Here is a 13284-nt window from a genome sequence, read left to right as displayed (position 1 = left end):
AAACTGTTCTTTTTTTCTAAATAGAAGGTATATAAAGAGTGACATATGAAACATGGGTAACCTTTTGTTTTAGACATCCTTTGTTGTCATAAAATGGTCACTTAGTGTAAAGCAAAATATTTTTATCTTTCTAATTCCAAAATGAAAAGCGAATTTTATTGTTAATAATTCATTCAGGGGCAGCTGGGTGGCTCATTTGGTTAAACATCTGCCTCAGCTCAGGTCATGATCTCAGGGTCCTAGGATCCAGCCCTGCATTGGGCTCCCTGCTCAGCAGGGAGATCTTGAGATCTGGAATGCCCCTGGAAGGGATTGGCCTTAGGCAGGAGGAGGGTTTCCTTTTCCATTCCGAAATGAAGAAAGAATTGGTGCAGAGCCAGTAAGGATTGGTACCGGGAGGACTTCTCTTTCAGTGGCTTTCCTTTTCTCTGTAACAGAGTGACTTAGTCATTTGCTGAGAACGGGGGGAAATGAAGGGATAAGTGGTCTAAGAGCGTGGAGACCGCGTACTGGTCATTGTAGAGAATAGGAGGGCAAGCTAAATGGATACACACACCAGGATCGGCGGGCAGCATTGAGGCCAAGTGGTTTCAGTATTGCTTGGCACACTGGGTGAAGGCATGGGGAGGGCCAACGAGGGGATTCTACTAGGACCTTGGTTCTCACTTCGTGATTTCAGAACCCCTTTACATGTATAACTGATGGCTCCAGAGAGCTTTTGTTTATATAGGATGTATTTATTGATAATTACTCAATCAGAAAATAAAACTGGGAAATTTAGGGGCGCCTGGGTGGCTCAGTCAGTTAAGCATCTGACTCTTGATTTTGGCTCAGGTCAGGATCTCAGGGTATTGAGATCGAGGCCTGTGTCAGGCTCTGTGCTGGACGTGGAGCCTGCTTGAGATTCTTTTTCTCTCTCTGCCCTCCCCCACCCGCCTTACTGGCACATGCGTGCACTCTGTCTCTCAAAAAAATAATAATTAAAAAATTAAAACTGGGAAATTTAAAAATACTTATATTCCATGTTGACTTCTATTTCATACTATAATAAACCTGTGTGTGTTAACATAATGCTTTTATGAAAACTATTTTCCAAGACGAAATTAGCAAGAAGAATGACGGTTTACAAGTTTGCAAATCTTTTTAATTCCTTTCATGTTAGAAGACAGTTGGATTCTCCTATTGATCCATTTAACCTGTTGCGATACATTGTTTTTGTTCAAGTATATGAGGAAACCTCATCTTCATACACCTAGGTAGTTGGAAAGGGTAGTATTTTAATAGCCTTTTCAGATAATTGTGGATATCCTTCTTTGATACTATATTAAAACTACACAATGGTAAATTTTTTAAAGATGAGAGTATGGATTCTGACCATTATCAATTAACTTTTTTTTTTTTTAAGATTTTATTTTTAAGTAATCTCTATACCCAGTGTGGGGCTCGAACTTAAAACCCCTTGATCAAGAGTCACATTCTCCGCTGGCTGAACCAGCCAGGTGTCCCATCAGTGAACTTTTTGTATATTACAATCTATTGATCTATTATGCTCCAGATCTGTTCTGATCTATTCTGCTCATAAGTCTTTTGCTGATGCATAATTTTGGAATTGTTTCCTTTGTACTGTTATAGTTTGCTGAGTTACATAGATCTTTTACATGGTGATATGTTTCATTAGATGATATAAAAAATGGCATTCATTAATATCACCACTGATTCATCAGTAAAGTTTTTAAGTATTGGGAAGCCATCAAGTTCATAGTGATGGTTGCAAGTTTGCCACCATCTGATTTTTGCTTGAAAGATGGAATTTTATCATAGGCAACAAATAGTATCATTGTCCTTTCAGTGACAGGCTTGCTTTGTTCAGTTTTGAGAAAACGTCTGCCAAACAGGAGAGAACTGTCCTACTCTATTATGGAGCAAAACTGCTTTATATGTTTGATTTCATCATACCAAATATTAAAAGACAAAGAATACAATGAACTCTGAGACATAAAGATCAGTACTTACCTTTATTTGTGCTGAGGTTCCAATGGTTTTCCTCACCACCGCTTTTGTACCATCAGTGCAAGTGTGATTGCAGGGAAAAGGGGGGTGCATAACCTCTCAGTATTATTATGATAATACGTCTGACCTTGCAGAAACTCTGAAAAGGTCTTAGGGACCCATTTTGAGAATCAGTGTTCTGGGCTAAGATTTTCTTAGGTGTATTCCATGGAATTGGGGCATGCTAGTAAAAGATGCTACCACAGACTGCACCACAGACTCTGGCCTGGAGAGTCCTTTACTTTTTTCCTACCTCTCCGCTCTTTCTGAGAGGATACCAGTGTGTGCTTATCAGCTTATTTATATGAAATGGGACAGCTAGGGGCTCCTGGGTGACTCAGTTAAGCGTCTGCCTTCGGCTCAGGTCAGGATCTGGGGTCCTGCTCAGCGGGAGTCTGCTTCTCCCTCCTTCTCTGCCCCTCCTCCCACTTGTGCTTCTCTCTGTCTCACTCTCTCTGTCTCTAAAATAAAAAAATAAGCTTTAAAAAAAAATACAACAGCTACATCCTGTGTAGTCAAAAGAAACAGTTGATGCTGGGATAAGATATTGGGAGTGAAGAACTGCAGCTTGCAATACTGGATCAGTTCAAAGGATTTAAGGACCAGAGTTCTAGTTATGCGTATTACTCATGAGGCTCAGTAAGTTGTGAAAATGTCCCCTGCCCTTTCTCTCAGGTCTCTCATGTCTAAACTGGGGTTAATAGCATGCTTTCTCAGGTAGTATTGCCATTGGGATGATGCCATCAGTTCCTTATTCCAGACAATACCTTCAACTTTACATCTGTAAAGCTGTGCTTAGTGTGTGGTAGATGAATTAGTGAATGTTCATTGAATAGACTAAAACAAAACTGTTTATCATGAGAAATTTAAACATATACAAAAAGAATTACATAATGAACCTCTGTCTAAACTCTTGTAACTCTAGAAAATAAGAACATGTTCTTTAATAAACAAGATGTGATCCTACCCAACAAAATTACAGTTAGGTCCTTAATATCATTAAATACTCCTCTCATGTTCCAATGTCCTCAATTGAATTAAAATATATACATACATGTTTTTACAGTTGGTTTGTTCAAATCCGATCCACTCAGTCCAATCATTGCATTTGTTTACTATGACTCTTGGTTTCTTTTGATCAAGAACATTTTCATTCACCCCCCCTCTTTTTAAGATTTTTTATTTATTTATTTGACAGAGAGAAGCACTAGTAGGCAGAGAGGCAGGCAGAGGGAGAAGCAGGCTCTCCACTGAGCAGGGAGCCCAATGCGGGACTCGATCCCAGGACCCTGGGATCCTGGCCTGAGCCGAAGGCTGCCGCTTAACTGACTGAGCAGGTGCACCCCCCCCTTTTATGCCATTAACTTGTTGGAGAAACTTGCTAGTTTGGTAAATGTCCCAGTGTTTGCTTCCCAGCAATGGTGTTTAGCTTATTTCCCTATTCCCTAGATTTCTAATAAACTAGAGATGAGACCTACCATCAACAGATGAATGGATAAAATGTGTGTATATATGTACACACACACACACACACACACACACACACACATACACACACACACACACAGACAATGGAATATTACTCAGCCATCAAAAAGAAAAATCTTGCCATTTGCGGTGACATGGATGGAACTAGAGGGTATTATGCTAAGTGAAATAAGTCAGAGAAAGACAAATGCCATACGATTTCACTCATGTGGAATTTAAGAAACAAAACAGATGAACATGGGGGAAGGGAAAGAAAAATAAAAACAAGAGAGGGGGGATGGGTTAGCCTGATGATGGGTATTAAAGAGGGCACATTCTGCGTGGAGCACTGGGTGTTATGCACAAACAATCATGGAACACTACATCAAAAACTAATGATGTAATGTATGGTGATTAACATAACAATAAAAAATTAAAAAGAGGGAGGCAAACCATAAGAGACTCTTAGCTTATAGAGAGCAAACTGAGGGTTGCTGGAGGGGAGGTGAGTGGGGGCACTTGATCTAATGAGCACTAGGTGTTATATGGAACTCAGAAATCACTGAATTCTACCCCTGAAACTAATAATACACTATATGTTAACTAAATTGAATTTAAAATGAGACTTAAATGTGTGATTAGATGGACATGCGGTTTTTGGGCAAGAATACTTTGTAGATGCTATGTGTATCACATAGGGGACACATAATGTTTTCCTGATACCAGGCTTGACCGGTGCCTTCAAGTGTGGCAGCCTGAGCTGTCCAGTGTTCACCATCAACCCTTCTTGTCATGAACTTAGCATCCATGATTATTGCCAGAGTGAATGAGCTTGGGTACTGTGAGTTGCTAAATACATGTGTGGAGGTATTTCTTAGGTACTGTTACAGTTACTACTAATAAAGTAGGGCAGTAGCTTTATTTGAGCTAAATCATTAGTGGAATAATATCCAAGAGGAATAGCAGTAGATGGTAACAATGTCCAAATTAGGGACTATAGGTTTAACAGTGAGAATAATGTATGTAGTAGAGAATTACTGTTTTTTTCTCCTACAGATTTAGAGCTTGTCTGATAACATTGAATCTTATAAAACAAATAGCTTTAAACGATTTTAATACTTTCAAACGATTTCATGTCGAGATTCAGAATTAATACAATTTTAAGACTTGATTAATACAAATACAATTAACTGATAAAAAAGATTCCAAGTGACAAGAAGAATTTGGACACACCCTTGGAGCTCTCTGGGTAATGGGAGTTAAGATGTCAGATATAGTTAACCCTAAATTTTGTTCAGTTGTTTCTGTTGGGAGAAAATAAAGCATCCTATTTTATGTGGTTCGTAATGAATTCATTTGTAGAAATTATCATTGAAACCAAACACTGGGAAATCAAATCAAAACAATGTGAACATTTGGAAAATATTGGTTTCTTCTCTTTGCTGCTGGATATGCCTGTTAAACTGATGCTGTAAGAAAAATACTTCTTATTTAGAGCGGGGTAGAGAACAGGTGCCATGTTCAAGAAATCACTATAATCTCTATAGAATCAAACTTGACCATGCTCTTGAAAAACTGAAGAATGTTTTTAGGTTGACTATGGAACATGAAATTTTACCCAGGGACCTATTAATGTACTTCTTTCTTCAATAGGAAAATAAAAAGTATTTCAAGCGTAGTGAACTTGCAAAAAAAGAAGAGGAAGCATATTTTGAAAGATGTGGCTACAAGGTATGACTGCCTGCTTTTATGTTATTGTATATTTCTGAGTTTAAATTTTTATAGCTGTTGTTAAAGTGACAAAATTATTGATCTCTGTTCACTTTATCAATGTTATACATTAGCCAATAAATGAGAAGCCATCTGGAGAGGTATGAGCTTTTTTCTTTTCTTTTCTTCTTTTTTAATCTTGAATTCAGGAAAATGGAAATTACATGCATGACTTTTGGCTTGGAATGGTTTGGCTTTTTGTGGACAGCATGAAGTGGCTTGAGACCAGAGCTTGAATTTTTTTTTTTCTTTTAGTTCCTGGATCTGATACTGCCTCATCTTCATCTCCACCACCACTCCTTTTCCCCACCTCTCCCAATTAAAGTCTATTTTAAAGGGTTTCAAAACATTTCATTCAATCACAGTGGTATTACCAGTGGTATTTTCCCCACTTTCACTTGAATATTTTAAGCCATTGTTTTTTGTTTGCATTGTTAATAATTCCTTTTGGCCCTGAGTACCTCTGCCTGAGATAGAATGCCATACAACATTTATATGCTTTTGTGTAATAAGGTACCACATTTCAAACACTGCTTGTCTATTGTATAGAAAATATGTAGAAATATTAGAAACAAATGAGTGTCTGGAAGACTGTATATTTTTGAAGCATGACTAAAAGTATCAAGGTTACCCTATTATTCTGTTCAGCTGTTATCCTAGTTGAATAATATTTTGGGGTTTTTATTGGGAGGGGTTAAATATTATGAGGTGAAATTCTGTTTAAATTACTTTAAAAGAAGACAGTAGTTTGATAATTTTTTAAACAAAATTTAGAGGTTCTGTTGAAATATTTTTGCCAGATCCTAAATTTGACATCAACTTTTTGCTTGTGAAATGTGTGTAATATATTCTTGTGCATGTGATGGGGAAAGTTCTAGAAATTAATTTATCTGGCATAGCATTTCTAGAAGGAAGCATGAGGAACGCAAATTTGGTTTTGTAGTGTTGGCAGAGGGCAAGTGTTAAAAATGTAGTTTTACGTTTCTGATAGATTTCTAAAATACGAAAGTTTGCATTTGTATTTTGATATTTTCCATAAATATATTGGTTTCATTTGCTTCCAGTTTAGGAAGTTAAAACAATTTATGTAAATAGCTATCAAATAGATACTCAGAAGAATTCTCATCTTTTGCTTGCCCATCGTTGTCTAATGGACACTTGATCTGGAGAGAGAATCATTGACCATGGGTTTAGTGTGCTGACTTGTTGCTTTCCCAGATCCCTAAGTTTGAACCTTTTCAACTTTTTGGTAAGGTAGGAAAATAATTTAAAACAGGGGCAGTTTTGCGTTGTTTAGGTTGCTTCAGTGATACATTCGTACTTTCTTGTTTAGAGAGAAGCACTGAAGGTACCTTTTGTAACATTGAGTCCTGCTGACAATATGTCTTCGATTTTTTTTTTTCCTACAAGCAATGAACTGGCATCCTATAATTAAAAAATGCTTTTCATCCTGAGATTTTGGGAGAACTACCTGTTTTTATGCTTAAAAAGAAAGCACGAGGTTTTCTCTCTAAAACATGTTTAATATTTCCTTCTTGGTAGTGATGAAAATACAGCATTTATTACTTGTATTCCTTTATGAAAACTAGTTACCATTTATGAGGCGTGGTGCCCATTTGGTTTGTGAAAATACGGAAGTTTAGTTTTTTACTTCAATTTCCTGTCAGCACCGATTAACATAACCTTTAGCCATTAACTACAGAATCAGAAATGATAGAATTTTAACCATATAGCCTTTCTTAATTGAATGCTTTTTCCTTAATGTTGACCTTTTATGGTTTTTTTGATCTTCTTTTGGCATTTTAGATTAGTCTCATGATCAGATGGGAAACCATGTTCCAGTATGTTTTTACAGACCACACACACCATGGGGCTTATAAATTGGCTGAGCTTAATTGTCCTAAACTGTGAGCTGGGCAGCAGACTCAAAGCACGTGAAGAGATTTTCCCCTGAGGGTCGCTATGCACAAGAATGCCCGCTCTGGGTAGGGTGGGGGCCGAGGGGCTGTAGCTGTCGTTCATGCCGCGCTGCTCCTCTTTCCCTGGCATTCGTCACTTCGTTTGGGGGCAGACTCTGTAGCTTTGGGAGTGTTCGTACATGTCCAGCAGTGATTTTGGTACACTTGGAATCCTATCTTTCAAAAAGGAGGGTAGGAAAAAGCAGGAGCTTGAGGCTTCACAGGTTTCTTAGAAAGCAGTTTTTTTTTTTTTTTTTTTTGAGTCTTCACTTAAAACCCAGAGCAAGGGTCACATAACTCTGTAGGATGATTTCTCAAGCAAGTTGATTGTTTTTAAGAAAAAAGTAAAATTCTTTAGGGAGAAAGGAGTCTAAATTTCTGCCCTTTTAAAAGGTTTTGATTTTGGAAACCATTATATTTCTGTCCCTTTTCAGTAGCAAGAATGCTGTCTCCTGTGTGCATGTTTGCTACTTGTGTCTCTAAGGTGGAGGAGTTTGAGGAGTTTTCAAAAGCATGTACCTTTATGAGGAGCTTTTTCCTTGGTAGAACATTTAGAAAACCTTCAATATTTAAAACGTTTAATTTCCATGACCAGTTAATGCAAAGAATGGTAAATATTAGCTGTATTATATTTTACAAAACTGAATTTTATTTCTTTTGGCTATTAATACAGATACAGCCGAAAGAGGAGGACCAGAAACCATTAACTTCTTCCAACCCAGTGCTAGAACTTGAACTGGCAGAGGAAAAGTTACCCATGACTCTTTCTAGGCAAGAGGTAAGTTTATGTAGGGTGTTTGATTGGGGGAGGGGTGGATCTTCAGAGCATTTGCATTTATCTCCAGTTCTTTCCAGTAAGCTCTGTGTCATTAGTGCCTATATAACATGTCTGACTGAACTAAAATAATGTGCAGCTAGCCAGTTTTTCTTTTTGAGGTTCTACATTAATCTCCGTTCTTGTTTTTTTTTTTAAGATTTATTTATTTTAGAGATCACACATGCGTGAGCACAGGGGTAGGGACAGAGGTAAAGGGAGAGGGGAGAAGCAGATGCCCCGCTGAGCAGGGAGCCAGACATGGGGGCTCAACATGGGGCCTGAGAGGCCTGGGGGCTCAATCTCAGGACCCTGAGATCATGACCTGAGCCAAAGGCAGATGCTTAACTGAGCCACCCAGATGCCCCAGTCTCTGCTTTTCTTGATACTCTCAAACTTTTAAAAGAATATATTTTTCCAAACTTTAAAAATTAAACACATTGTTCTAAATATATATATATTAAGTAATGATACATAAATTATTTTAAACATACATTTTGTAACTTAATACATCTTTCTATGTCAAAACACATCTATATAATTTTTTATGATTATGTAATTTCCCATAATTTAGAAACCTATTTTAAAAATCAAACAGTAATGGTCATTGAGATTGCTTCAGCATTTCCTGATTATAAATCAAACTAAGATGAACATCTTTATACAGATGTCATTGCATGATGCTAATGTATGATTCTTCCCTTTGGAAAATTTGCTAGAAGCATGGTTTCTGGAGTCTGTTGACTAAAGCCTGTGCATTTCTGTGACTTGGGTTACATATCACCGCAGGGCTCTATAGAACTGTTGTCCCAGTTTGTACTCTTTAACTACAGTGCTCGTCTATACTCTGGTCAGTATCAACTACTACTTTTCTGAAAAAGCCAAAAACAACAAAAATTTTAAGATAACTCCTGTGACGTGAAGAATGCAAACTATACAGAGGGGTACCAAACAAAAAAGGAACAGAAGGAAAGGGAGGAAAGGACAGCTGACTCTAAATGCTGTCATGGGAAAATTAGATGAAGGAATTTGGAATACCTAGCCCAAAGAGAAGAATATTGGAGACCTAAAAAAAAAAAAAAAAAAAAAAAAAAAAACCATTGATAGCAGCTGTAATTTTGAGAAAGAATTTCATATTCTCTGTGGTTTCATAAAGTAGAACTAAGATAAGTGGGTAGAAGTTTGAGGGAGGGAGGTTTTAGTTTATTGTGAGAAATAAAACCTGTCTGTCCAAAACTGGGATGAAGCGATGTGGTCCCTGTCATTTGTCAGTCACGGACCTGGTAGAGGTGTGTTTGAGGTCATTTCTGCATTGATGGACGATAGCACCGGATGGCCTCTTAAACTCCTTTTGAATATCAAACTTTGGTTAACTCAGTGGAGCTCGACCAGTAGTTTCTGTGCTACTCTTTACATTTTCAGGTAAGTTCTTGATACTTAAAAAATATTTTGGATCAACCTTTATTTTTCTGTTATTTTTTTCTTGTTATGAAATGGAACATGTATACGAATAACATACTAAACGTGCATGTGCAATATAATGAAGGATTATAAAACAAACACCAATTAACCATCACCCAAGTCAAGACACAGTATTATCAGCCCCTCAAAGCCTGACCTGTGCCCTGCCCTGAGCATTACTCACTTCTCTTCTGGGAGATAAGTGTTTGGTTTTAATGTAGTCTTGGAATGCTGACACCAGGCTATGGTCCGTGAGTTATCAACTGACTCCGGACTTATTTTCCTTCTATATTAAAAAAAAAAGTATATAAAAGTTACCACTCCCTTCCATCTTAATGTTTTTCTTAGGTATTCTGTGATACAGATGGAGCCTTTGCTGAAACGGTCAGGAAAGGACCTTAAACATGGTAGGGTTTTTTAAGGTGTGACAGTAACTCATTATATCCATTCATGGAAAATGAAAGAAAAAACAAACACAACTGACTTTTTCTATCTACATTTCAAAATAAGTATTTGGTCACCTAAAGGAGGAATTACTGTTACTCAAAACATTGGAATTACTTTTATTGTTATTCTTACAGGTTATCAGAAGATTGAGAGAAAGAGGAGAACCAATCAGACTGTTTGGAGAAACTGATTATGATGCTTTTCAGCGTTTAAGAAAAATAGAGATCCTCACACCAGAAGTTAACAAGGTAAGAAGTCAGAACAAAACTTGAGAAAGATTACTGTACCACATAAACAAGAATAGTATCGAGTTTGAATAATTGCATTATTACAGGCAAAGATGGAAAAATAAAGTTGCCAGGTTACTGCTACTGAATGTAAGCTTTCTTTAATTTTTTTAAAAAGCACCTATCTTAAGCCTACAGTTCAGTGCATTTTGACAAATCCACTCCGAGCATGTAACCACCACCCTTAGGAAGATACAGAAAGTTTTCATCACACAAAAACATGCCCAGTGCCCCTTCTTAGCCAGTCCTGTTCTTCTGCTCAGTGCTTGCACAAACACCTTGTAAAGTTCTATCCCTGTAGATTAATTTTGCTTGTTCTGCATTTCATATAGATGGAGTCATGAGAGTATGTCTGGGTTCTTATGCTGAGCATATTTTTAAAATTACTGTTTCTGCAGAAATCAGTAGTTTGTCCCTTTTCATTGCTGATGATAGTTATCTGAATATCCCACCATTTGTTTTCAGCTTCAGGCTGTTAGGAATAATACTGCTATGAACATTCTTAAACAGGTCTGTTTTTGACCTGTGTTACTTCTCTTTGGTAAATATGTTCTATCTCTTAGTAAGTCTCTGAAGTAGAATTGCTGAATAATAAGAGTAAATGTGTGCTTTAGTTTTTAAGAAATGCCAAGTATTTCTAAATGTTATCAGTATTTGTTATTTTAAGTCTTTTAAATTGTAACCATTCTCTTGTATGTGTAGTAGTATTTCATTGCAATTCTATTTACAGCCTCCTGTTGAACTAAAGGTAATGAGTATCTTATCACATCTTAAGAATCTTATAGCCCATATATTTCTCTGGTTAGTGCGTGTTAAAATCTTTTGTTCATGTTTTAATTGGGTTATTTGCCCTTTTATTTTTGAATTGTAGTTCTTTGTATGTTCTGAATACAGGTCCTTTGTCAGATGTACTGATACATGGTTTGTGACTATTTGCTGCTAGTCTTTGGCTTACCTGCTCTTTTCATGGTGTCTTTTGATGGGCAGCAGTTTTGCATTTTGATGAAGTCCGCTTTTTTATGGTTATTGCTTTTGGTGTTTTACTTAAGAAATACTTGCCTATCCCAAGGTTTTGAAGAGATGCTCTTTATTTTCTCTAAAAGCTTAACAGTTACAGCTTTTAGGGCTTTTTTCTTGTTTTATAGCTCAGCAGATGGTCTGTCTTGGTGAATATTCCATAGGCTCCTGAAAAAAATGTCTTTTATACACTGGGTAAATGTCATTTACAGTAGTGTTGTTCAGATCTTCTGTGGCCTTAATAACTTACCCATTTGCTCTCTCAGTTACTGAGAGGTCTGGTGATCTGTGGCTGTGTAACAAACCACCCCAAAACTGAAGAGTTCAAACAATTTATAAAATCTTTTTCAGGGGCGCCTGGGTGGCTCAGTGGCTAAGCGTCTGCCTTCAGCTCAGGTCATGATCCCGGGGTCCTGGGATTGAGCCCCACATCGGGCTCCCTGCTCCGCGGGAAGCCTGCTTCTCCCTCTCCCACTCTCCCTGCTTGTGTTCCCTCTCTTGCTGTCTCTCTCTCTAATAAATAAATAAAATCTTAAAAAATCTTTTTCAGTCCTCTATGTCTATAACAAACCACCCTGAAGCTTAGTAACTTAATTTATTATTATCTTTTACGGTTCTGTGGTTTGATTGGGGGTAAACTGGACAGTTTTTTTGCTTGGAGTCTCGCATGTGATTGCAGTTAGATGTGGACTGTGGCCAAGGTCATCAAAGGCTCCCTTGGACTGGCCTTCCAACTGCATAATATCTTAGAGGTTCATCTATGTGATAGTGTAGGTCAGAATTTCCTTCCTTCCTAAGGCTGAATAGTTCTCTCTTATATGTATGGAGAGAATTTGTTTATCCATTCAGCTTCGATGGGCATTTGAGTTGTTGCTACCTTACAGCTATTGTGAATAATGCTGCTTTGAACATAGGTTTACAAATACCTGTTTGAGTCCCTGCTTTCACTTCTTTTGTGTACACCCCAGATGTAGACTTGGTGGATCATGAAGTCAACTTCTTTTAAGCATAAATGAATAAGAATATTCTTCCATAGTAATGTTCACAGCAGTTTTACAAAAAATTTTCAGTCCTGTTTAAAACCTTAAATTCTTAGAGTTAGTGGTTTTTGTAATGCTTCATTTTTACCAACATTAATTTCTTTTCTGTATCCTGAGTTCCTTTCTTAACCAAAGATAGTATTAAAATACTAATGTGAACTATTAGTATGTGATTTAATTTTTCTACTAATCATGTTTCATTCCTTGAATTTTCTAGTTATTAATATTAATTTATTACAACCTGCTGTATATTAATCTTGCTCAAGCTTGTCCCAGATACTAAAAAGAGTTTCTCATTTGTAAAAATTTTTTTTTTTTTAAGATTTTATTTATTTGACAGAGACACAGCGAGAGAGGGAACACAAGCAGGGGGAGTGGGAGAGGGAGGAGAAGCAGGCTTCCCGCCGAGCAGGGAGCCCCATGTGGGGCTCGATCCCACGACCCTGGGATCAGGATCTGAGCTGAAGACAGACGCTCAATGACTGAGCCACCCAGGCGCCCCTCTCATTTGTAAGTTTTTTCAAAAATGAGGTATAATTGACATACTAGTTTCAGATGTACACAACTTAGTGATTTAATATTTATGTATGTTGTGAAATGATCCCCACAATAAGTGTAGTTAATACCTGTCCCCATACATAGTTACACATTTTTTTTTTCTTGTGGTGAGGACTTTTAAGATCTATTCTTACCACCTTTTAAGTAGGCATTCACTGTGGTCACCATGCTGTGCATTACATCCCTGTGACTTATTTTATAATTGGAGCTGTTTGAAGATGATAACATAAGTGTGAATGCATTCTAAAGCTCTCCATGTTTACTCCTCCCAGCCACATCTTAGGTTTTTGATGTCACATTTTACATGTTTTTCTTGTGCATCCTTTAACTAAATGGTTGTAGTTATTTTTACTACCTTTGTCTTTATAAGTGATTAATCTGCTACCTTTATATGTACCTATTCCAGTGAGATTTAT

At 37.2% G+C, this 13284-nt stretch overlaps 1 protein-coding gene across 4 annotated transcripts in view; it reads left to right on the top strand.

The window, feature by feature from the left end:
• Window positions 1-13284, top strand: part of PRPF18 (pre-mRNA processing factor 18) — an 80532-nt gene that overhangs the window by 44725 nt on the left and 22523 nt on the right. For all 4 annotated transcript variants that reach the window (XM_088025804.1, XM_028114161.2, XM_028114160.2 and 1 more), the window contains 3 exons: window positions 5170-5247; window positions 7918-8022; window positions 10101-10214. In XM_088025804.1, the coding sequence (XP_087881930.1) occupies window positions 5170-5247; window positions 7918-8022; window positions 10101-10214 (297 nt within the window). The remainder of the gene's footprint in view (window positions 1-5169; window positions 5248-7917; window positions 8023-10100; window positions 10215-13284) is intronic.

This window comes from Eumetopias jubatus, unplaced genomic scaffold, assembly GCF_037043125.1.
Source record: "Eumetopias jubatus isolate StellerSeaLion01/CBP00866 unplaced genomic scaffold, mEumJub1_p1.0 scaffold_8, whole genome shotgun sequence".
NCBI lineage: Eukaryota > Metazoa > Chordata > Mammalia > Carnivora > Otariidae > Eumetopias > Eumetopias jubatus.
Note: the sequence above shows the minus strand (reverse complement) of the source record. Positions and strands in the feature narration are given on the sequence as shown.